The sequence below is a fragment of the Arctopsyche grandis genome, chromosome 1, assembly GCF_051622035.1.
Source record: "Arctopsyche grandis isolate Sample6627 chromosome 1, ASM5162203v2, whole genome shotgun sequence".
Classification (NCBI taxonomy): Eukaryota; Metazoa; Arthropoda; class Insecta; order Trichoptera; family Hydropsychidae; genus Arctopsyche; species Arctopsyche grandis.
This window is the reverse complement of record NC_135355.1, coordinates 39,142,049-39,168,812: the sequence shown is the minus strand read 5'-3', so window position 1 is coordinate 39,168,812 and position 26,764 is coordinate 39,142,049. Positions and strand designations below refer to the sequence as shown.

At 36.4% G+C, this 26,764-nt stretch overlaps 2 protein-coding genes across 2 annotated transcripts; one reads left to right on the top strand and one right to left on the bottom strand.

Annotated features, from left to right (window-relative positions):
- Positions 1-512: 512 nt before the first annotated feature.
- Positions 513-4,770, top strand: mRpS31 (mitochondrial ribosomal protein S31). The gene is made up of 7 exons (XM_077442579.1): positions 513-606; positions 754-929; positions 998-1,272; positions 1,348-1,471; positions 1,547-1,699; positions 1,777-1,997; positions 2,813-4,770. The coding sequence occupies exons 2-7, from the start codon at positions 907-909 to the stop codon at positions 3,076-3,078; spliced, it is 1,062 nt and encodes a 353-aa protein (XP_077298705.1). The 5' UTR covers positions 513-606; positions 754-906; the 3' UTR covers positions 3,079-4,770.
- A 175-nt stretch (positions 4,771-4,945) lies between these two features.
- LOC143919973 (uncharacterized) lies at positions 4,946-26,755 on the bottom strand. The gene is made up of 8 exons (XM_077442603.1): positions 26,598-26,755; positions 25,753-25,804; positions 10,946-11,004; positions 10,717-10,873; positions 10,461-10,641; positions 10,227-10,383; positions 9,361-9,512; positions 4,946-7,289 (listed from the first exon to the last, which is right to left on the bottom strand). The coding sequence occupies exons 1-8, from the start codon at positions 26,665-26,667 to the stop codon at positions 7,281-7,283; spliced, it is 837 nt and encodes a 278-aa protein (XP_077298729.1). The 5' UTR covers positions 26,668-26,755; the 3' UTR covers positions 4,946-7,280.
- Positions 26,756-26,764: the final 9 nt, after the last annotated feature.

The following is a 26,764-nucleotide window of genomic DNA, read 5'->3' as shown; positions in this document are numbered from 1 at the left end:
AAAAAGATCAAATTTGATTTTTAGCAATACTTTTCGGTGAGGATTGCGAGAAGGTTGCAATTTATTCCCTCACCAAGAAAATAATTAAGACAGGAAAATTAGTTTGAAAAACATGATGGTTAAATTGAAAAATTAATAATAAACTATTTACGTATTCTGTATAAACTGTACGACGTATTATTACAAAATAACCACAGTAAAACAATTAAAATAACCTCCATATATATTTTTGATTATTTAAATATACGTGCAGTGCTTTTTTTTAAGAAAGTTGAAAGATCGGGTTATTCCAACGACTAGAAAAATAATGTATTTTTTGCTGGTAAACCTGAGTCCATTAAGATGTTATGAATTTTTTACAAGGTTTTTTTATGTTTCATTAGCAAAAAATATTCAAGTTAAGGTCTGTTCATACCTATCCAGCACGACCCGTATCCTGCAGGTGTCATGCAAGTGCGGATAGTATTATTTGGTACATTATATGGACGTATTCATACTCTATTCGGGCATGCGCATTTACGCATTCATGCGCGTCCATATAGAATGTACCATTGAATACTAACCGCACTTACATGACACCTGCAGGATACGGATCGTGCTGGATAAGTATGAAATAGACCTTTAGTCAACGTTTATCATTTTTACTTTATCTTTATTTCAAAATAAATTATATTCATAACGATAGTTTCTCTTATTTCATGATAAATCTATGCATTAAAAATATCGAATAACTACTTTTATAATCAATTTCAGCTGAAGATTCGTGAAAAAAATGATACTTCGCAATGGCTGTATAAAATCGTTTTATATCATTTTTGAGGTTATGTTTCCGTCAATGTTATTTTCCGACCAGAGTTAGATCGGTCGATCAAATCTTATAAAACTAAGCCTAATTAAAAGCTAAAAATGCTACATTTGCGAACATTTAGGTAATACATAAATTGATTATAATTAATTTCATACAAATGTATTCTTATCGAGATCAATTTCTACACAGGCCCATATTCGTGGATAATATTAAAAAAAATATAACTAGGACTTTTTGTTCAAAATCTTCGGGAGACGGTGATCCCGTTTCATCCGCAGAACCGTCAAATGAAGAAAAACCTAAATCAAAAGAGGAACTTACCAACAAAATCAACGACATCCTCAAAAGCATGATCGAAGCCAATGCTCAACCCCAAAATGTGTCCAAACCGAAGCTACCTGTCGAAAACTACGGCTTCCAAAAACAAAAGAGATCCAATATCAAATCAGAATTTGAAGAATCTAGTAAGTCCCCATTTTATATATGTACATATATATTTCAGAAATGCCATTTATAAGAACTGGAAATGTTATTTACAGTGAAAAATATCAAAGACGCAGCTGCATCAGTGGCGAAATCCTTCGGAGACGATCCCAACGTTGAAAAAGAGCTCATTGCAAAGGCAACAGAAGTTCCAAACCAAATCACAAATTTGAACTGGGGGTAAATTCAAAAAGTGCCCAACTCTTATCCTCACCTAATGAAAATCTTTCAACTGAAATCTTTTAAACTTTTCAGCCAATTAATAGACGGCATGCAGATCGACAATACTGAAAGCACCAACGAATACGTCGCCAAAGTCACGAGGTCGCAGCAGGTGAGAAGTGCCATGTCTAAAAACGTCGGAGAATCTTACAACACCAGAACAAATCCAGCCTCATTTACATCGAGGTAGACTATGCGTAGTTATCGGTGGTGTCATCAGATTTCTAACAAGTATAGGCTTTGAAAATGTCGTATCATTGCAGATTTAAAATACAATCAGTCCACCTACTCGATGGAAAGCCTCTCGGTATATTCACGAAAGATTTCGAAGGTTCTGCAGGAGTGGAACTGGCGATATGGAAGGATCTAGAAGAGTATGAAAACAATGTAGCAATAGCACACCCGCCTGAAAATTATTTCGATAAAATGATTCAATGGACAAATCAAGGAAAAATATGGAAGTTCCCTATTGATAATGAACAAGGTATGCTTTAATACACATATGTAATTATGAATTATGGACGTGCGAATTCGCTCTATTGTCACGGATATTACATTGGATCCGTGTTGTTGAAGCGTGTGGAATCTATCATTTTTGGTATCATTTTTGATCCTCAATTCACCTTTCACAACCACATCAAGACAGTCGCTGACGTTTCCTTTCGTCGACTTGGATTAGTCTTGAGATATGCTAGGTTATTCTCCAATGCCTTGTCTTCTCGCTTGCTTTTCAACTCGCTTGTTAGAAGTAAGCTAGAGTATAATGCGATTGTGTGGAATCCGCATGAAGCAAACTACTCTCTTATTATCGAAAAAGTGCAAAAAGCATTCCTTCGTTTTCTATATAAGAAAGAGTATGGGTACTACCCATATCTCTATCCTACTCCTTTCCTTTTGGGCATGCTTGGGTATAATTCCCTTGAACTTCGGAGAAACTTCTCGTTAATTCGTTTCGTTCTCCAGCTACTGCGTGGTAATACATCATGCCCGTTGTTGCTGGAACAATTGGGACTTTATGTCCCTAATAATTATGTGCGTGGTAGACATCATCATTTGATGGTTGTACCTCCTGCTCGCACAGTTCTTTTTCGAATGGTTCCTATACCAAGAGCTATTCGACTTCTCGGATATTATTTTAACATATTTATCTGGTGACCTGCGCTCATCATTATTTTCTTAATTTAAGTGTAGGTCATTGTGGCGCATTAGGTTCTTCCTGTAAAGCCACAATGATCCAATACTAACTATAAATAAATAATGAAATGTAATGTCGTATAATACTGTAATTTTAATTGACAGGAATCGTAGAAGAAAGGGACGTTCATTTTTCGGATCATGTATTCTTAGAAGGTCACCTGAAAGATTGGTGTCCGGCGCGAGGACCGATCAGACATTTCATGGAGTTGGTGTGCATCGGCATGTCGAAGAACTCATACATGCCGTACAAAGATAAGAGAGAGCATATAGAATGGTTCAAGAACTACTTTGAGTCGAAACGAGAATTGTTGGAGCAAGTCGGCGCTTACGGAAATTCCGTGAACGAATCCAAGCCGATGAATGTCTGATAGATGTAATTTTTACCTTAATAAAATAGATATTTTTAGTTTTATGGTGTTGTTTTAATCGGAAGGGACGTGGACTGAGGCAAGAAAATACATGGTTGGAATAAAAATATTCTTGTATTATGTATATGTATAATATAACAATCATATGAAAAAAAGGAACCACAGTTAAATTATAAACAAATACTAACACTTTAAAATCCATCACCATATTTTTCTTCTGTTTATTTCTTATACAGAAAAATAACACAATCGTAAACTAACGTAACATTAACGTGGATATTGAAAGTCGAAATGTACGCCAGTGGCGTGCGGCTTTTAAAATAAGTCACAATTACCTTAGAACAATGTGAATATAAAACAAAGTATACTTTTCAAGAACAATTTAAACGTCCATTTTATAAAATAAATGTTTTACATTACAAAAAAAATGTGTGCATTTCTAAATGACGGATACAGATTGCATTAGAAAGTTTGTTTAGATCATTGAAAAAAATATTTGCTACTTAAAAAGTGGATAAAATGTGCATTAAAATGACAGTTGAACTTTATCGGCAACGTCATGGATACCAAAATACGAACCAACGTTTGGTTAGGTTTAATTTATTTATGGTTTGGTTTTATTTATTTAAGATTACATTTCACTAGTGAGAAACAAAAGTAAACACTTTTGACAGTTCACAGTTGTCAATGGCAGAACTTGCCACTTTTTGTATCCATTCTAATGCTAAAATCTATTTTTTCGAATGATCGTTTCATATTTTTTAATGATGCACAATACGAGATTTTTTAATGCACCGAAAATAATGCAAATTTTTAATGCACAAACATTTTTTTTTAAGATACAAAGTATTGCTCTCAATGTACAGTTAAATCGTACCCATTTCTTAATTCTATTAGACGTATTCGATTTAAAACGAAATGTTTTCAATATAGATTTGTATTTAATGTATGGTATTTATCTCTGAAACTTTGAACAATCTTGTCAAATTCCGATATGTTTGCACGAGTGTCAATTTAAGACTAAAGGCTGAGAAAGAGTATGTTACGACTGATTGTGAGAAGGGGATGAAAAGGGGTAGAGATGTAACGGTTAGTAGCAGTTGGACCTGTGCTCCGCGCGGTTGGTCACTAAACCACCGCACGTATCCTCTTAATGAACAACATGACTGAAAACGCACGTGTTTGATCTTCACCTCCACGGCCACATCCCAACCGTGGTCCTGAACAGCGTCATCTGTCAGGAATCTCTACCACATATGTATGTACCGGGTCTACCTCACGCGACCTAAAGTGAAAAGGTCGAAAAAGCAAATATCGGAAGGCAAAGATCAACAAAAAGGGTGCATGCTAAACGGTACTATGTATATATATAATATATATCAGTGGCATGCGGTGAAATCATCTCTCTTTTGGTCATACAGCCTTGTTTAATGTGCGCGCGCGGGATACGAGAGAAAAAGCCTGTTCTTCTTGTTCCTGTTGTATCCTGCTCGCGCAAAATAAGCGAGGATGTACGACGGGGGGAGAGAGAGAGAGAGAGAGAGAGTTTTACCGCACGCCACTCATATATATATATACTAACCGTTTTTCATACGTATGCATGATAAACGATACCGCACGGCACTGGAATTTACGCGGTTTATAAAAGATGCATATATTTATTTAAAAAAAAAATCAATAAAGAGATTTCGGAATGTTCGTGTACATTATTTAGTCTAAAAACAGATCAATGGTCCTAGAATAATTGATATAATTTTTCGTATACTCGTTTAAAGCCTATAATTGCTTGTCAAGTGAATCAATATCATAAGATATATGTATTATGTACTTCGTTCGTTATAATTACAAATATTTTTCATTTAATTTTGACATCTTTTGTACATGTTCAATATGAAAACTAAATTGACACTAAAATTAATTTGTGATATATTGAATACTAAATATATATGTATGTATATAATATAATATTATACATTTGGATCGAGTGTTTCCAAACAGGAACTATGGATATGGCAAGACATATCGAGCCAATCGCAATAAAATTGAGCATCCGCCAGTCAGTTGAGCCTCTTAATAACACAATTCACGACAAGAGCAAATTGTCTCCCTTACAAACGACTAAATTATACACGTCGACGAACTTTTGGCTCTGATCTTTTCATTTTTTATTTTGTATTTTGATTCTGGAAGCATCTCCCATATACTTTCTATAATACTTAAAATCTTACAAAATCGTTGTATTATACTAGCACCCACTATTTGGAGGCGTTTCTTCGTCAGTAACCCTTCGATGATTCAATTTTTAACACTAAAATGCATGCATATCATACACGAGTTGAGGATGCTGTCTTTTAGGTCGTTGTCGTCGACGAAACCTTACGATCGAGCTTTAACATTATTTTTAAATGATCACTAATTCTATTGCACTTTTTAACAAGTTTGCATATTTCATAATATATATATATATATATGTATGTACGGTACGATTTAAACAATATTCAAATACAAAATTCAAACAAACTGTCTTCAAAAGACAACATAAAATTAAAAGCATTAACCATAATCTCAACCAATTGACCGTATTTATACATATATGCATTTTTTTTTATTCATTAAAATTTACAAAACCAAACAATACATACACCTTTGCAAAAGTCCACTATCAAATTTCAAAAATAAGTATCCTATAATGAAAGCACATTTCACATACTTAAAATAATGCCAAAATTTCAGAGCCAATGTGCTTTTTTTTTTTTTAACTTTCAGTCTTGATTACACATTATTTTCCAAAAGACTTACCGTTTAACAAATATATAATCAATTGAGAAAGACAGTATAGATAAGAATTCAAAAATTGTTTAACCGTTTGCCCGCGGCCGTCTTCTATGGAAGCTTTGGGCGACGAGTCTGTAGCGCGGCTGTCTTCCATAGAATTTCTGAACTTTGCACGGGATTTTGAGGCTTATATGCGCCTATTTCAACTGTTTTAAGGTTCAAAATTGGTTGAATATATTACTGAGAGTTGAATGCCATCTATTCAATTTGCTTAAAATGAATATATACCAGTCAAAATAAATTTTTTGTAGAACCATACTGAAACCTCGTTTATGTGACGTCACGTCTTCATACAATTGAGTCGATAAATCTCAATTGTATGAAGAATGATTATTTGACAATTAAGCCAAATCTACGAGGTATATCATGAATTTAATTGTTTAAAATAATACTTTGTGTTAATTAACATATCTGGTTACTTGAGTAAATATTAAAATCTGTATTTAAGGTCGAAAACTCGATTGCCAAATTCGCGAAAAAGGTGCCGAGTGCAGGGCTTGTTCTCTATATAAATTGCCGCGGGCAAAGGGTTAAAAAAATACATCAATAGAGGACAGATTCGTACGAAAAAGATCAAACTCTTTCAAAACAAAAAAAAAATCTAATAAAAACTATCGAAAATTAAGTATATTGTAAAATTGTTTGGCATCGACAGTTAAGACAGGCCCAATTGTAGAGCTTACATATTGAAAATCGGACTCTTAAATCAAAATTACATCATATAATCAGCTATTAGAAGATGAAGCGAGTCAAATCTCAGATGAAAACACAATAATTTCATTGCTGAGTTTGACTGTTTTATCATATTTTCTAATAAAAAAAAACCAGGCCCGTCAAAGCTGTCACCATTCCGACACAATATCACAAACAGTTGAGGTTTAACACACCTGAATACATGAGATACTGCGACGGCCTCAAATACAAAAAATATTACAATTCAGAATAGAATCAAGTCTTCAAATTATTATAACATTACGGACAAATTTGTATCGTAAGTTACAATTTTGAATAAAATCTATTAATAATAATACACACGTACCAAAATAATACTTGCACCTTTCCATTTATAAAATTAAAATAATACATTTATACTGCATACTACCTATACATATATGAGGAGGAAAAAATCATGAATCCCATATAAAAACATGTGTATAGTAAGAAATAAAAAAAAGTTTGTTGATTTTTAAAATGAATCATAGCGAAGGTGCTATGCATATGGAGCACAGCATCTGTCCTGGACAGTGATGCGATTGTTGTGTGGATGAAGACGATGGCAAAAGACCGACGATAACAGGCCACATTGAATTAGTAGCAGAGTATTGAGTTGGGTGTTGTTGGTTACTGCTGCTACCTGACCCATCCACTCACATTACCTATAAAATAAAAATCATTACATATTTTTTCCCCGTCAATCGAACATGGCCGTTGTGAGATCTGAATTTGGTTCAAGTGTTTAAATAAATTGACCATCAAAAGTCTTTTGATTTGCGAAAAAAGTGAAAGTCAACCGTAAGATTAGTATTTCTATTAAATAAATACTATATTTAGCGATAAATACACTAACAATAATCAAATGTAGGTATGCATTCGATTATTGACATTATACGGATATGCTGTCATGTATTCGAGTCTCACAATAACCGAGTTCGGTCTTATATAAAAACTAGTGTTGTGCCCGATGAAATATCATCGCATGGGTGTTGGCATATTAAGCAATTAATTAAAAATACATAAATGTGTCGGTCCTGTGGTTGATCCAAATACATAGCACGCGGATCAAATAATTTTTAATTTAATTTAATAACTTATTTAATTTAATAAGTTATTAAATTAAAATAAATGTGTCAGTTCTGTGTTCAATCTGCATGCGGTCGAATTTTTTTAAAATATATTTAATTGTTTAACCCTTTGCCCGTGTCACCAAATTTAGCGAACATGCCCTGTACGCGGCTGCTTTTTTGCGGATTTTGTTATCGCGTTTTCGACTATAAATATAGGTTGTAATATTTTATAAATTATTTTAGCCTATATTGAATTTTTTTTGACTACTGCCATCTATTGAATTTGGTAAAGTATACATTTAGTAATATTTTCAATCAAGTTATAAAATTTTAACACAATAGACGGCTCTTATACAGGTTGGAACTTCCAAGACATCTATGCGTGTCTCACGCGCTGAGGGCATGTTCGCTAGGACATGTATAGTAGTCGTACGCGGTGGAAAGGTTAATATTTAAAAACTACCAAACTACCTACAATATAAAACACCAATAGAAAAATGAATGAATTAAATAAATTTCCAATAGATGGCGCTAAATGCCCAGACACTAATTTGCCTAATGGAAAGAAAAAGTTGGTAGCAAAAAGTATATATTTTTTCTTGAATCTGTTATTATCGCCATCTATTCAGAGAAATGTAATAATAATAGAAGGGCCCTTACGAATAAATAATTGTTGTCAATATACATCTCTATAAATACGCTACAACGCACGGAATACAATCGGATCAATTTACTTATAAAAACGTATCCCATGTTGTTTATCGTGTGTTTTTGAATGCATTGTGCAATTTTTACCGATGCTTTCCCATCTTACGAGTAATATAAACAAACGGAGAAGTTTTTATCGGACATACATACGTCGAGCACCAAGCATCAAGTTTCGACTGATGCTAAAATTATTTAGGATTGTCTGTGGACAGTCGTCACTTGACAACAATATGACGCCTAAAGCCACTTCTATTAATATAACATTTCTTTGCATCTATTAAAATAACCAGCAGTATGGACAAGTGGTTAGCATATCTTGCTATGGTCAGAGTGGTAATGAGCTCGAGTCACACTAGTTGCTGCTAGTTTGTGACCAGGTCGGTCGTTTCCTATCAGAATGCCAATTTTTCTGATTTTCATTGAAAAGATTCCTGCAAAATTGGCTTTCCCTCCCCATTTCTCTAGCAAAATCTTGACTTATTATGTTATATCTCAAGGCTCGCCAGGTTTCTCTCCATAGATGTCTCTGTGGATGATTGTTGTGTATAAATTCGTATTGTTGTATAAATATTTGTTGGTCGTATTGTATACGATATTTGCAATGCACTTAACTATGTTTGACCATAGATTATATGTATAATTTCGAATTATGTATATAATTTGGTGTTGCTTGATCTGTATAGTACACTCGTCGCATTGGAGCGATCTATATTGACGAGTGTACATAGATTGATTGATTGAATAAAATAAAATAAAATAGCCTAGAGGAAACATTAGTAGCAAACAGTATATATAGAAGTTTTTGTCTTTTGTTTTGTTGGCAGTGTTTTAGCTGTGACGTATGTATATATGTATGTCGAATCGAAAAGACTATTATAGTACGGCGAGCGTTATCTTACACAGACATACAGAGTAGCGATATTATATATATGATGATACAAAATAAATAAACAACCTGTAATATCTGACTGGCTTCGAAAGCAGTACCCGGCAGAAGTATCACAGGAGTCGAAACGTGTCCAGCTTCGACACAAATCATATTGGGAAACTCATCGTCTCCGAAATCGCCTATTTCCTTGGCGCACTCTACCCAAGGATTCCAAATCACTGTTGAATAAAACATTTAAATAAATAAATAAAAAAAACGAATAATTACAGACCATCTCAATACAATAACAACTTCAATGGTGCCACTTTAGTATGCGGTCTACTTTCACACATCTACTTTAGTATGCGATCTACCTTCACGTTTTTACTTTAATACGCGGTCTCACTGTCTCAGCTCTCGCGTGTGACAGTGAGACTGAATGATACCGACCCTAACAATCCAATTTTAAATGAATAGGGTCAACCCTAACTTGACCTAACCTAACCTGACCATTAAATAAATAGGTGTTGGCTGCTAAGATATCAATATTTTCACAAAAAAAAACATATCTTAGCAGCCAACACCTATTTATTTAAGGGTCAGGATAGGTTAGGTTAAGTTAAGGTTGGTCCTACTCATTTAAGATTTGTTTAAGAGATATATGTATATCTGCTAACGATATTTTGATAGAAATGCTTCGACAACATTATGAGGCGGCAGGAAAAAACAGAAATTATAATAAACCGGTCGTTGCTACTATACATAAAAAAAAAATAGTCAACTGCGATTCAAAGGTAGATCGCATGCTAAGGTAGCACCACTTCAATGCTAGGCCTGCTCCGAGACGAAAACACATGTATAAATCAGACTCAAACAACACTAGGAGCGGACCTGTTTCAGTCGTCATTCTATCCAGATGGCCTCGAACAAAAAAAAATCGACAATAATCTGACCTGTATCTGGGAAATTATATTTTTGAATACGCATTTTACGACCGCTGACGACGTTCGTGATAACGTGTTCCTGCGGGGTGTTCTGATAAATTCTGTCCGTCCACTCGGCGATGGTGACCACCTCTCGTCCTTCCTGATACACGGTGCCCTCTCTCGTCTGTTCAAACACGGACACATTAAGAAGTTAAACGGTTGCGTACGATTGTATGTGGAGCGTGCGATTATAATACATACCTTATCGATGAACGTGCATCCGTGAAGGCCGGTTATTTGACAACGTCTTACATCAGGCACTTTGAAATACGTGTGAAGAAGCATATTGAAGCTGAACGTAAGATCTTTGCTCGGATTATATACTCCTATATTGAAATGTAATTCTTTTTCGCGTAAAATTAATCTATACGTTAGTCGAAATCTGAAATTAAATCAAATCGTATGAGTATATACAATGGAATATAATGTTTATATATGTATGTATATTGAATATTACTGGTAATTCCACATGGATCTAGTAAAGTCATCGTCGATTATCGAAAATATAGCTTCGACATCTCCGCTAGGAAGTCTCTCCGGAGGCTTCTCCACCAGCCACCTCGTGATGCGAGCGAAGCCATGCTGCGGTCCAAAAGACCACTGTCCGAACTGAGCTGAAAGTTTAAAGGAACATTATTAAAAGCTTACATCTTATGGATTGTCTTTGTATGAAAATAAGGACTTACGAAAAACAAACGGTATGCCACCCCTGATTGCTCTTTTTCCATCAAATACAGCCTGTTTGCTAAAATAAACAAAAAATAATCCACGTTTATTAAACCTTTTATATATATATATATATTATATGTATGTATAAAGCTAGTGTTGTGCACGTTGATATTTCAACGGGTGGTTTCGGAATGGAATAATTCGCAGATATAGTACCTGCAAATAGCCACAACTTTAAAATAAAGCTAAATGTATAATAATAATAACAAACAACCATTGTCGTCGTAGTCGTAATCGTAACTGAAGTCGCAATCGAAGTCATCATCGGAATCAAAATCGATATAATAACCAAAGATCGGTTAATAAGGGTTAATAGTCACCGTCTCCAAAATTTTTGGATTCTTAAACGTGTTTATTGCGATTATATTTCGCCATCGAATTAGCGGAAGCAATTTAAATCTCTATCGGCGGCCAAACCTCGCAAAATGGCAATGTTTCAAAGCGATCGGAAGAATGTAGGAAGTTTGTCAGACCGATTGGCGAAGTGAAACTAATAAAAAAATAATAATTTCTTAGAAAAATCATTATTTTTTGCTCTCTTGCATTGGATACTAATGTAGTGGTGTATTGTTATTTGAAAAGCATACATCGAAAGCCTATATTTAATAATAATACTTGATAATCCTTTTTTTTTATTACAAACCTCCTTTACGTTTCACTTACGATTACAATTCATGAAAAAGTTTGCCTCTTATCCGATCGTTTTCATACTTTGCCATATTGCTCATTTTGGTCATCAATATAAGTAAATGGATCCTCCGCCATTACGATAGAGATAAAATATCGTTTAAGACGCGTTTGAAGTTTGCAAATATGAAATCTGGGTGACGTTTATGTAGTTTTTAGTTTTATACATAGATGGCGGTAGTAAAATAAAATTATTTATTTTGAAATCTCCATACTGGTCGATGTACTTACTCACCACATACCCACATACATCCTTTTCATTTTTGTATATACATATCAGTCTACTTTCAGCGGTTTATAAGCAAAATATTCACAAAGATTATTACAGAAAGGTTGAAGAATATCCTCGATGAAAACCAACCTATAGAACAGGCAGGGTTTAGGGAATATTTCAGCACAATGGACCATCTCCAAGTAGTCAGCGAACTAATCGAGCGAACCAACGAATATCAACGGCTATTGTGCTTAGGTTTCGTCGATTACGAGAAAGCCTTCGACACAGTTAGTCATAATGCAGTATTTAACGCTCTACAAACACAGGGAGTGCCGGAACCCTATGTGGGGCAGTTAGCTGCAATAAATAAGAACGCAACAACTTCGGTTAAACTTCTGTCTGATACAGATAGATTTAGCATATGAAAAGGAGTAGGGCAAGGAGACACCAAATCTCCTAAACTATTCAATGCGGTGCTTTGAGGGCGTGTTCAGGAACCTAGAAAGGGACACAGCCGTAATAAGCATCAACAGTCGCTTCTTGAGTCACCTTCGGTTCGCAGACAATGTAGTTTTAATAGCTCGGGATCCAGCTGACCTACTTATTAGACTAACACAGCTGTACAGGGAAAGCAGGAAAGTATTAAAAATTAACGTAGATAAGACCAAACCAATGTTCAATAGTTATTGCATGCCTGATGGCATCTCATTAGATAATACAATAGTAGAAGTAGTAAATAATTATTTATATTTAGGCCAAATAATTGACATGCCTGGTAGTAAATAAGAAGAAATAAAGAGACGAATGAAACTAGGATGGAGTGCATTTGGACGAATGTTGTTTTTAAATAAAAAAAATGCCACTCTGCCGGAAGAAAAAGATTTTCGTTCAATGCGTTTTGCCAGTAATGACATATGATGCGAAACTTGGACATTGAACGGCAACATGCTACATAAAGTCCAATGCACTCAAAGAAGTATGGAACGCTTTATGCTTAGCATAACGAGGAAAGATGGGAAACGGATTACGTGGGTGAGAAGTATGACAAGAGTAGTGGATATAGTGTATAGAGCAGAGCATCGTAACCTCTGGATATTCGCGGCACACATTGTTTACGACTCGTAGAGTTTGTACATACATATGTACTTCATCGGCAGTCGCTAGTTATTCCGTATAAGTATATGCATAGGGACAAAACGATAACTAACATCGGTTTTCTCCCTCACACGCGATCTCACTCGCACGCATTAGGCCGAAGTGCTGTTCGGGGAACAAATATTGCCGCGGCACACAGGTTAAGATGCTCTGGTATAGAGAATAGGCCGGCGTGACCCTGCGCGCACCATTGTTCATTTATATGGTGAACCTTTTTTTCTAGCTTTGTAGTTTGCCCTGTTTCCTGTAAACTAGCCCCAAAACGCCGTCTTTCCTGGAAAACGCACGCTCCACCGCCGAATGCTAGTATAGAGTGAAGAGATTGAAATGGCAATGGGTGGACCACGTGGCTAGAAGAATAGATGAAAGGTGGATAAAAGAAATACTAGATGGTACCCAAGAAAGTGCAAAAGGGTAAATAGAAGACCACATGGAAGATGGGTAGACGAAATAAGGGAAATGTGTGGTGTTGGATGGATGAGAGCTGCGCAAAACAGAGACGAGTGGAAGCGTGTTGGAGAGGCCTTCATCCAACAGTGGATGGTGAGCGGCTGTATATGATGATATACATACACACACATTATAACAACTAGTCACCGGAGCCTGAGGGGGCCGTGTATTGTTCAAAGGTTGTAAATGCATTGTTAAAGGTTTGCCGAACAATGGATAGCACTGTGACTATCCTACCTCTAATTATAACTCAATTTCATTATCATATGAAATGCTCAAAAAATTATGGTATAAGGACACTGGGCAACCCGGTATACCATAGTATACGCGATCACAATCTTCAGAGGATTGTCAATAAAACTATTTAACACAGTGACTGACTACGGTAAGGGATTTAAACTTTTAAAAAGGTGCTAACCTTTTTTATGGAATTCTATTGCGTAAGTTCTTTTTGAGCGTCTTTGAAAATTATGACTTCTCGAAACTGCGCTACTATTCAGTGCAATTTAGTGCATCTTTCCGGGAACCAACCCCAATGCGCTTTCCTAGCCAATTACAAACATCAATAAACAACTATATTTATACAGTATCATAGAGATAGAGATGCAAATTCGAGATGCTTTATGTATAAACTCAAATTTGCGAATATGTACGCGTAAGTGACGTACAGCCGTAGCGTCACTGTGGCGGTTGGATGTCACACGCATAAGATCAGTGTAACCGTAGGTCATAATTAATTCACAATTCGTTAAAATCGAATAATTTTTATTACCTGTCTAAATGCGACGATATCAAATCGCTTAATAACTTGTCATAAATTAGGTAGATAAAAATAAAAGGTGTGCCCTTATACAATCCCGAATAATATTGACATACATTGACTGAAATTGGCGTGGGTTATTTTGGCAATAACAAGCATAGCATGTGATGAGAATCCTTATAATATACATCTGAAAAAGTCTGAAACAAATATGACACATAATTGAAAAATACACGGCACGTTTTTACGCCCATACATACCCACTGAAAAATACATAAATCCAAAAATTCAAATAACATATTATTATACAATGGACCAGCTTCTAGGTCAATTGTAAATCGTGTATTAACCGCAGTCCAGTATTTTTATAAAATAATTTGTAAAATATCATCTCTAAGTAGACAAATCGCTTCGTTTTTATTATGCACCACTAAAGAAGTGCTAAAATAAAGAAAAAAGCAACTTCGACCTTCTGACATATATTTCAATATGATCTCAAAATTGCATAAAATAAATCATCCAACAAAACAACTACTAGTTTGCAAGACAAATATCATAGGCGCGATAGATTGAAGGCAGCGCCGATTAGTACACACATAACATCCCCGAAATGACATTTAAAATTTATCATCTGAAACAACTCGGACTTTAGTAGCGCTAGGATCAAAAATCGACTTTAGACACTCGTGATAGTCTCGCAATAAGTTTTTTTTTTAAATACACACAGACTGTTAGCCCTGCTTGTGTGTTAGCAGTCTGCGTTGGTCTGGTCTGTGCTAAATAAATTCATCAATCATAGTCGTCGGTGTGACATGAAATACACGATGATTAGCTCTTTCAATACATTTGCTATGTACGCGAGCATTTAAAGGTCACACGCCAAGCACCAGAGAAGCCTTTCTAATGTACTTACTGCGTAGCAATCTCGTATACGTACATATGTATGTGCGAGCCCAATCTACAAATTATTATACAATCGCAACAAAAAAATGGCAATACATAATAGCGGTAATAGATATGTGATTTCCATTCGCAATCTGAACTGATTTTCAAGCGCCCATTTTCGCTCTGAATCGTCCATGCTAAATTTTCTCGGTAGACCCAGAAGGTGCTGAGAAAATCAGATTAGCTCATACTGCGAAAGGCTAGGATTGTAGATCAGACAGAAAATGAAGATAGACATAGTCTGGTCCAACCCAATACTGGATAAGAGAATTGAAGAAGAAGAATCACCAGTCGGAAGATAACTACCAATGCCAGCAGTATGGCTCGGTGGTTGCGTTTATGTTTAGCACCGGAAGGTTATCGGGTTCGATCCCGTGCTAATATTTAATACTGCTGATCAGACTTGGATACTTGTGACTCCGAGTCGATCGTTTCTTATCAGATTTTGCCAATTCATCTGATTTCATTGTTGAAACGGTTCCTCCATCTAATTGGCAAAATCCATCCTACCCGCTATGTCACAAATATCTGAATTTAATTTATGTACAATATGTAGAAATTTATGTACAAGCCTAAATCCATAGATGTATCTGTAGATTAATTAATTTTTAATTTCATGTTCTTCAGCCTCTCGAAATTACGGCGAAATCAGACAGCGGTGAATGTGAGAGACGTGGTTTTTTTTAGATAGTTTTAAACATATAGAAAAAAATGTGGCGTTCATAGGACGCGTACATGGGATAGTCCTTTCAAAATGATACATTCGACCTATTTCGTTGAAATTGTATGGTAGTATGTATCTATACCAAAACGACCCTTTGGACCATTTTCGGTCAAATTGTATCCTTGTTTGACAGTGATCGATAACGGTGTATCCCATATTCGTTATCGATCACTGTCAAAAGCAAGGATAAATACTACCATACAATTTCAACGACATAGGTCGAATGTATCGTTTTGACAGGACTATCCCATGTACGCCACATTTTTTCTATATATGTACATATTTAAAACTAACCAAAAAAAACCACGTCCCACATTCACCGCTGTCTGATTTCGCCCTTATGCCTTTGTAATTAATTGTCTAGGAAGGCGCATTGGGGTCTATCTTTTAGACCTTCCTGGTATATATCTATGTAAAAATAAAACAAAAATAATGCTATTGCTAATTTTGACAGCTTTATATGTGATGAAGCAGGTCGGGTTAGCATGCAATTAAGTCCATGCATAAAATCGCACGGTTTGAGTCCGATGTTTATATTTAGAGTTTAGGATTAGGCCTGGAACGTAAGTAAATATTTCTCATTTTCTCTTTGAAAAGTTTGAATTGATGTACGTGAGGTGCAGGCGGGCCATTACACCTTGCTCATTGAGCCCTGACCTTTATACGTACTACGATAGTATGTAGTCGCAAATAATGGTCATTTCCTCGAAATAATAATTATAGAAGCAGCCAAATCTTTCGATCCGACAGACAATGGGCAATGCTGTAAAACATTTCGTACGTTGCTTATGTCTGGCTCCGATTAAAGACATAGTTCGGCAGACATTTTCCGATGCTTGTAATGGTTTTTTAGGTTGTGGAAGAAATTTTGATCAAATAAAATAAATAAGTGAAAAAAATTCAGAATTTTTTCAAATGATTTGTGGCTTTTGGACTTCTGACAACTCGTACGTGCGCTGCAGTCAAAAATTTTCTGCTCAAAATATGTTCGTTAATTTTGCATGAAAAAATCTTATCAATCACAACACTATTTATACACGTCTTCAAATCGACACCCCGACAAAGCTGCGCAAGACAATGCCGCCCCGACAAAACCGCACACGATAGTGCTGCGCCGACATAGCCGCGCAGGAGAAAAGTAAATTCCTATGTATTATATTTAAAATCCAAAAAAATCAAAACATACCCATAATTAGACATTGGAGTCTGGAGATCAACATTAGCAAAAAAGTTTATGCAATAGCCTAATGGTTTCACACTTTTTACAAAATTATAAAATAATTAGATTAATTAAATAGCGTTTTGAAGAAAAAAATCAGAATTTAATACCATTAAAACAAATTGATTCCTCTAAAACTGAAATATATTGCAATGGATAAATATTAAAACTTTTTCTATTCTAGTTCTATTTTGCGCAACAATGTCGGCGTGGCATTGGCGGTGTTGTTCTGCGCGGCAATGACAGAGTTGTTGCGCGCGACTTTGTCGGGTAACCCTTAAAATTACTAAACACTTAGCAATTTTTTAAAAAGGATCTAACCTACAAAAATAAAAAAAAATAATGATAGACAACATTAGTCATTTTTCATTATAGCACAGAGTTCCTTATCGGACTCAATTTTATATTTTCCCAATATGCCGTTGTCGGGTTACCTCAGAGCGACATCTATGTTATAAAACTTGCATAGATTATAAATACGTACTTGAAATCATATTCAAACAGTGGTGACATAATGAGTACGATAGTTTTTGCCAATTTGATGTGGGAACCGTTTCAACAATGAACTCAGATAAATTGGCAAACTCTGATAGGAAACGATCGCCTTAGAGTCACAAATATTCAAGTGACACCAGCAGCACTACAGATACTACTCGGAATAAATTCTTTTCAATCGAGGTCAACCCGGGATTGCGAACCCGGCAACCTCTCGGTCGTTAGCATTATCGCAATCACCATTCGATTTTCGATGTAGATTTCATTGCTTAGATTCATTTTAGAACTTCTTGGGAAACTCTGCCCTGAGCTTGCACCGGAAGATTCTTAAATTATCTGACTTAATTGTTAGCGCAGAGATCATTATGACCGCCGCCGGGGATGACTAGAAATTACGTGACCATTTCACTTTATCCTCATTTCCGGCACAATAGCAGTAACAGTGGCGATAATGGATTTGAATTATGAATATTGAAAAAATTCTATTTGAATCAGAAATTTTACGACGAAAGATTGTCGCCAAGACTGTCGCATCGGCGGATGAAGACAATGCACGAATAATTCATGCAATAATAATTGGTATCAAAGTCGATGGAGCGAAATGATTGTGAAACGTAATTTTACTCATCACAAATTCGACACCGCGGTACAATTTTGGCCCAAGACTTCTCTGCAACGAGTCGATTCACAATACTACCTCTGATGATCCTTATAAGGAACAGTGTGGCAAAAACTGGGAATTGTGCGTCGGAGCTTCCAGTGTCATAAACGCATATTTGCAATTTTGCATCGTGGGTGCGATACGCAACGCAAAACTGCATTGCAATACAAGGTTTTGAAATCCCTAGGGCACGCTGACGTGTTCCTAGGCATTCAAAAGACACGGATAGTTGATACAATTCCAGAAAGTTAGTAGAAACGATTAAGGGCGAAAACACACTGAGTGGTATGGGACGTCACGTGTACAGTGTCCCATACCAGTAAACAGTGTGTGTTCCCCAAACCGAATTCGGGTGTAGTTGCACGTGCAGAATGCATATGTATGTTTGGGAGGTCGCATGTGTATGCATATCCATATGCATACGACAAGTTTCTCCTACATTTCTTCAGATATGGGACTCACCGTTATCGATCACTGTCAAGCAAGGATAAATACAATGATAAAATATCAACGAAAACACTCCAGGGGGTGATTTTTGGGATTGTGTACCATGTATATGGGCTAGGGGTGCTGGGTTATTATATTACCACGCCACTCAGTGTGTTTTCGCCCTAAAGTTTCTCTGCCTCCTCATTTTCATTCGTCAGGTGTGAGTATGTTAAAAAAAATGACAGTATAATCAAAGCATACTCTATGAAGAATAACGGCATTGGTTAATGTTTCAACAATGACTCAACTTGATATACGAGTATTTTACTTTTATATTTTAATAGTGGTCTGGTGCACGCATTTTCGCACTTGATAAAAAGTATAAACAATAATCAGTGGCCAGACTATGCATGCGCTATTGCTGTTGCGAACTATAATTCGGGGAAATGGCGGGATAGCAGGTATAGCTTCGGTCCGCATAAAGCTAGGTCTTTTATGTTCTATTATCTTTGCGACTGCCACATGTATTCCTTCAAGAATGTTGAGTATTGGTTGGTCATCGAAAGAACAATGTCCTAGATGTGGGATTGAGGGCTAAAAACACTATATTTTCATGAATGAACTTGAAAACGTCCAGTCTCTCTTGTCGTCCGGTCCTGTTCAGAACTAAACGCTTTTTTTCTGGTTAATTTTCATTTTGATTAAAATTTTCAACTCTATGTATGTCTCCTACAATATTTATCACAAGGTAAGACTTTTGCACTTCATTTTTTTTTAATACGATTTATATGGTAATTGGATTATTAGTCACATTACGATCGCTCAAAAGGCAATTTTTGCCATGAAAATCGCGAACACGGAATATTTGGCACTCGAGTTCTCGTTAGTATGATTGGACTATAGAGATTTTAGTGACTTTTGGGCGAGCGCTTTGTGACCAATAATCACCGATTTATATTAATGCTGATAAAATTAAAGAGCGGCTGATTAAGGTTTGAACACAGGCGGCCGAACTCCTAGGCGCGGCCCTGTGTATAATTACTGATTTTAATGTTCAAATTGAGACCAACATGTGATTATTAAAGAGCGGACCCAGAGCGCGCTGTTCATTGTTCACATGTTGTAAATGCATTGTTAAAGGTTTGCCGGACTTTTTTTATAAAGGATTTACAACAATTGAACAATAAACGGCACGCTTCCGGTCCTACCTCTAGTGATTATGCTAGAATAAGATGCGTCTTCTGGCTGCATTGGACCCAAAACTATTAGGTGTACAGTTTCGACTAGTTGTTCACTGACTGAAAAATCGGACGATTCTTCCTAAATTTACACATCCTGACATGACTTAAGAGGGCTGGACAGCAGCGCCTTGTCCATACAAACGTACTATACTTCTCCCTAGCTCAATTATGGCACTAGAGAAATTATTTTTTAATATGCTATGGATATCCACCATTAGGGTGCATCTATCGTTTTATTTTTTTGATTAATTATTTTTTATAGGAGCTAGGAGCCGCCAAACATCTATAAAATCGCCTCTTTTTTACACCCACGAAAAGAGTCTAGCGTGGTTATTTAACGGTCGATTTTAAAAAAAATACGCCGATAGATGCACAGAAAATATCTTTCTCATACCGATGATGAATTTTTTTTAAAAATTGGTTCAGTTTTGGAGGAGAAAATAGTAGAATACGAAACCTCGATTGTGTCAATTTAAAACACGTTTTATCTGGTCGAAGCGCAACTGTCGCATTCACTCAATATATATATTGATATATATTGTCGCATTCACTCAATATATACATACACTGAATATATATATATATATATATATATATATATATATATATATATATATATATATATATATATATATATATATATATATATATATATATATATATATATATATATATATATATATCGAAGAAAGGAACGGTAACAAAATTAAGGTTTCCGGTGTACAGCCCTCTACTGGTCTTTGTCTTCAGTGGTTCGTCTGCTTGGGTGTGCATCTAAAGTTTATGATGGATTGGCCGTAGCTGTGCGGCGATACAATACAATTGGGATAATATCGTTAATTAGACCGAAGTGTTTGTATGTGTAACAAAAGCGATCCGGAGCGAAAGGGGTGCAAAAGCCCAGGGCTGGCACAAGTGTTTATCGACCGATTGTGTGCGATAGTCGCGGTCGTTGTCGACGATGGCAGCAGCAGGAGCAGGAGCGGGAGGGCGTAATTAGCGGCGGACGGGGAGCCATTTGTCTTGACCAGAGAAGGGGAAAGGGAAGGAAGGGACGACGGGAGAAAAGGTAGAAGGGAGAGAGAGAGAGGGAGAGAAAGGGGGATCGTGGGGGAGGAGAAGACTCCCTGTGCGAAAGAAGCGGCCCCGGGGAATGTGGCCGTTGGCCGGGGGGAGGCAAAAAGTGTTGGCGCGGCGCAGCGGCGGGACCAAACGGCCGCATTCTCCAATCTCCGGCTTTTTGCCGCGTTAAATTGCGCATTCGTTACCAGAAACCAGCCGGAGATCGGAGACCGGAGACCAGACCCTCGTCTCGGACGGCGAACTCTCTCCAAAAACGACGACGTGCTCCCACGATGATACGTTTTGCCTTGGTGCGCCGCCGACTGCTAAAACTTTCAGATTAAAGTTCACAAATACTCAAATTTGAGTCAACAGTGTCTTAGGTCATTAGCACTGCCTACTATTCTGGGATCGGTAGCACTACACATTAACTAATCAAAGACCCAAGAAAGACGTATGTACATACATATATCCAAAAGAAGCAGTAGCATTCTGAGGAATGTTCAAAAATATTAACCTTTTGAATGCTGACCAAACGCCGATCGTCGTTTTTCCAAGTCCACGGGCTTGAAATACGCCGATAGGCGTATTTTGTAGGTTGTATTTTGAGCATGTACAAATGTTCATATACAATTTAAAATTATAAAATATAAAGTGAAAAAAGAAAAAGTTATGGGCGTTTAAACAAATAAAATGTGACATAGCGAGAGGGTGGCGAAAAGGGAAAAAAACTATCGGAATATCCGGCAATGTGGACAATAGACATCACCAAGATAATGGAGTATTTTCAAACGTGTCTATTACCATTATTTTTCACCATCGTAATGGCGGACTTGATTTCCACATACATATATTGATGACCAAACCAAGCAAAATGGCAAAGTTTGAAAACGATCGCATAAGAACCCAAATTTCGTCAGACGAAATCAGACGTAAAAGTCGAAAGCGAAGTAAGAAGAGGCTAGTAGTAACTAGTAAAAAATGCATTGAACATGGTTCGTCTAATTCATGTCATTCATTTGCCAACGTTTATAAAGAATGGTTTACACCGGAATTTCTGAATTTATAACCATAAGAGAATTTCCCGATGGAAATCCCTAATATTTTAGATTGTGAGCATTTCATTTAAGCAACAATGAAGAAGATGAACCTAGTTTTGGAAGACTTTATTTTATATAGTTGCAAGATATATTAAAAAGTCTAAACACACCTTTAAAAAACTCGAGTAGTTATCTAGGGTTTTATTTGTATTACCTACAATTCTTATGCCTGCTCTCTATTGGATTTCTAAATAATTCTAGTTGGAAATGTCCGCGAAATTTTCAGCGTGGCGGGCTTTCAACAGAAATGACGACAGTACTCAAAGGGTTAAAAAAAAACAAAGATTTGAATCATCGGTTTTTAAGTATGAACTCAATTGAAAATAATAATAAACTGCAGTGCTCGATGTAATGGCAACATGCCAAATGGATCAGGAAGAGGACGCTCACCCAGAAGATGCTTTGACTAAGGTACACGTGATGCGATTCACAAAACAACGACGAACGAGAACATTGGCTATCGGCTGATTTAGCCGAGGTAGATTTATTGTATTTTTTAAAAATCTATGCCGCAAGTAACGATGCAGGTCGAGTTATTGCGCAAGTAAAGTAAGACAACTTGTGGCGGCAATAATTTATCAAAAAGTTGCACCGATCTACATACAAGGGAGAATTCCTAGGAAGCAGCGATAAATGGAAGTATTAGCTGGCACCCAGACAAAGCCGCGCAGGACAAAAGTAAATTCTTATGTATTATTTCATATACAAAAATATTCATAATTAGTCATTGGAAGTCACGTGTTCAACAAATTTATAAAATAATTATATAAATAAAATAGCATTTTGAGGAAAAAATTGAGATTTAATTGATTGCTCTAAAACTAAAAATATTAATACAATACGATATTTAACCACTGGATCGCCACGCGTTTGTAGAAACCGATTCTATTATTTTATATTATATGTGTTTAGTGCCAACCCTTGACACTACCTCTTGAATATATCACAAACTAATGAAAAATATTGACTTTTTTCAATTTCATTAGTATCACAGGTAATTTTAGATGTCACTATAAAGAAACCAAAATTAGTTTCGAGTCATAGCCTTAAATACAAAGGAGCGCGCACCGGCGCGCTTATGGCGATGATGTGGTTTAACTATTTTAAATATTCAACAAAAACCTCAATCGAAATTCGTTTTATTTAATTTATGTAGTAGTTCTACTTTGCGCGGCATTGGCGGGTTTTTACGCGGCATTGTTAAGGGAAAACACACCGAGTGGGACGTGGTACGTGTTTTTTTTTTAGATACTTTTCAAACATGCGAAAAACGCAGCACCCCTAGCCCATATTCATGGTACACAGTCCCAAAAATCACCCCCTGGAGTGATTTCGGTGATATTTTATCCATGTATTTACCCTTGCTTGACAACGATCGATAACGGAGAACCTTGTCGGTTGCATATGGATATGTGTATATGTGACCTCCTAAAAATATTCATTCTGCACGTGCACAGCGGGAAGCCGAGGACACATGACGTCCATACCATCCAATGTGTTTTCGCTCTTATGCGCGGGTTTTTCGGCGCGGCATTGTCGAGTCATCGTATTCACTACTTAGCTTTTCTGAATTTTTTATTAGTTACTGAAATTCATTTTTGATACGTATTAGACATCAATCCGACTTGAAAAAATGAACTAAACTAAAGCGAGTCCCTATCTGTATGCTTTCACATGTGAGAAAATTTAATTATTACCGACTTATTAAAGCAGTATGTTCGATTTGATTACAAGAGGAGCATTTCTTCTGGAGTGGGGTATCTAAGAATCGAAGATTTTAATATGATTTTGTATGGAGTAATGAGTTAAATCACATCCAATGGGTTTAACTTTAGTACGAGTTCAAGCGATTGCTCTAACGACCGAGCTATTTCTGTGGATATTCTTGATTGCTTAAGTCAAAAAGCTGTGCCGTCGTCAGATTAATTTAAAAATTCAACCGTTTATATATTTGACATACTGTTTTGAGAATTTAGAAGGGAATCGGCAGCGGTGAGAGGACCGGGCAATAGCGTTACGTTCATTACCTTCTCCGTAACGACAATAATAAGCGAATGAGTACGTGTCGTAAATAATATAATACAACCACCGAATTATGCAACCGACCGAAGTAACGCTCATTAGATTCGGTATCAAATCGAAAAAACCGAACCGAGGAGAAAAATCAAAACGAGAAGTGGAAAAAATAAACGGCACCACTTTTTTTCTTCCTCTGGGTCGTTTTCGTCTGGAAAACGGTCGCAGAGTGCATAACCAACGTAGAAATCGATTTCGACATCCAAAATTAAATCATATCATTTTATAAAAAAATAATAAAAACAGCAATAATGAAACAAGTCGATAGTTTATGTTTGAACAATTTCACGCGAAAAACCAGCAAATTTGTAAGATATGTATGTGTATATATTTTAATGAAAATTTATATATAATAAAATAAATTGAATTCGGTGGTGCATGCGCCGCCTCTGTTACAGAAGACTGTTTTTGCGACAGTAGCGTCCCTCCGCTCAGAAATTTCCCCTTTCTCTTCAACACTTCTTGCTTTGCTACAACCTCACATCCACAAAGATATATGTACGCATGTATATTATATATTTTTTTCGACAGGATAAGGCAACGTTAATTATTCAGTGTCTGAGGCACGCCACTGTAAAATCCCAGCACAAAAATGACTAGCAATCCAAACAAAAAAAAAAAAAAAATCAACCACACAAGTACTAATATGTACTTCTACATATCGTTACCTTATTTTGAAAGGGTTCTAACTGCATATGGTATACGATATGTTTTTCGGTAAACGGATTATTCCACAAATTGCACAAAAATCGCGAATACGGAATATCTACCACTCAAGCTCTCGTTAGTACAATATTTCGCGTGTGTATCATTCGATTGATGGAGTTTTTGGGTGCCAGATGTTCCGTTTTCAAGATTTTAGTGACAATTTTTGCGGAATTATCACCGAACCGTTTATCTCATTGGTCCAAAGAATGGCGCATTGTATGCTTGGAATAACGAGGAAAGATATAGATGAGACGTATGACAAGTAGTAGTTAATATAGTGAAGAGATTGACATGGCAATGGTTGGGTCACATAGCTAGACGAATGGACGAAAGAAGTGTCCGAATAGTACCCGAGAGAATTTATAATGGTGAAAAAAAGGCCTAAGGATTACATGAAATTATTGAAAAAAAGTAGCGTGAGATGGATGAGTTGCGCAAAAGTGTGTTGGAGAAGCCTTCATCCAGTAGTGGATGATATTTTGTTTCAATAATATCAATATCAATCGCTTACTACCAATATCAATCGAAATTTTGTATAAAATATATTTTATTTTACCATGTTTTCTGCTTTTGCTTTTTTTCTTTATTTTATATTTTACTTGTTTTATCTTTATCAAATGTAGGCCATTGTGGCGCATTAGGTTCTTCCTGTAATGCCACAATGGTCCAAAACTATGAAATAAATAAATAAATAATATGAGCTCAATTTATCTGATGTTTTTGGATTAAAAAAAATCAGATAGTATGTATGTATTTTGGTTGGATTTGATATTATTACATTTAAAAAAATGTAATAATATTATGAATATGTGTTTTATGTAATATTTTTTTTACAAACCTTACGAAGAGTTGTTCTTGATTATTGACACGCCAAGATACCACAGTCGCACCTGATGACAGAAAAAAAAAAGAGAACGATTATAATTCGAAAGATTCGTCCAGCGAGAGAAACGCTCGCAGTACCCAAGTCTTAACCGGACGAAGGCAAACGGGGTTTTTTTAAGAGAACGTTACAAATTAACCAGCCAAACTAACCGTAAAATGAAAGAACGCTTTCGGCTATGTATATAAAATTATTAATTTACAATAAGAATCTTATCTGAAACGCAAATTGCACGGATTTAGCCGCTATAAAAAGGGGGATTTAGATATCGCTAACAATTGAATCGGCGGGATTTAACTATCACTATAATCAAATGAAATACCTTTTGATGTATGAAGGAAATGAAATTGTTAATAATTTTAGTAGTCGTTGCGTTTTTTTTTTCGTTTTGGTGATCAATTAGAAAAAATCTGCAAATGGTCGATACGGGGTGGGTTTCGACCGGTGTTTGTGACGTTAGCGGCCGCCGGTGAATGTTTACAAAAAATTCAAATGCGAAAGAGGCGCGAACGAAGAAGTTTCGGCGAAAGACGAGACGAAAGATCAAAGTGCGCTTCGGGCAGGCTTTGAGGCTTCTTCGCCGCCGAATCGCCAAATGGCCAAATGGCAAAATCGCAAAATCGTTCGCGGGCTAATCTCGTTTTTTTTGGAGGTTATATTTTTTGTTGTGAAAAAAAATAACACCGCCGAATGCGCGATTCGGGCAAAAAAAAGCGGCAAAGACGATCGAGGGTGCGGAGAGCGAGTCGGGGACGTGGATTAGGATGAGGATGAGGATGTGGATGTGGATGTGGACTCACCGTGCAAATTGACCGTGCAAGTGGTGTTGTTTCCCCTGTCGAGGACCACAACGCTCGTCGCAGCCGCCATCTCGTCCGACGCCAAACGCCGATTCCCTCTTCTCACCACTCCACTCTCCTCGCACCTTTTCTTCTCTGTCTCGCTCGCACTCGCCACCACCACTACC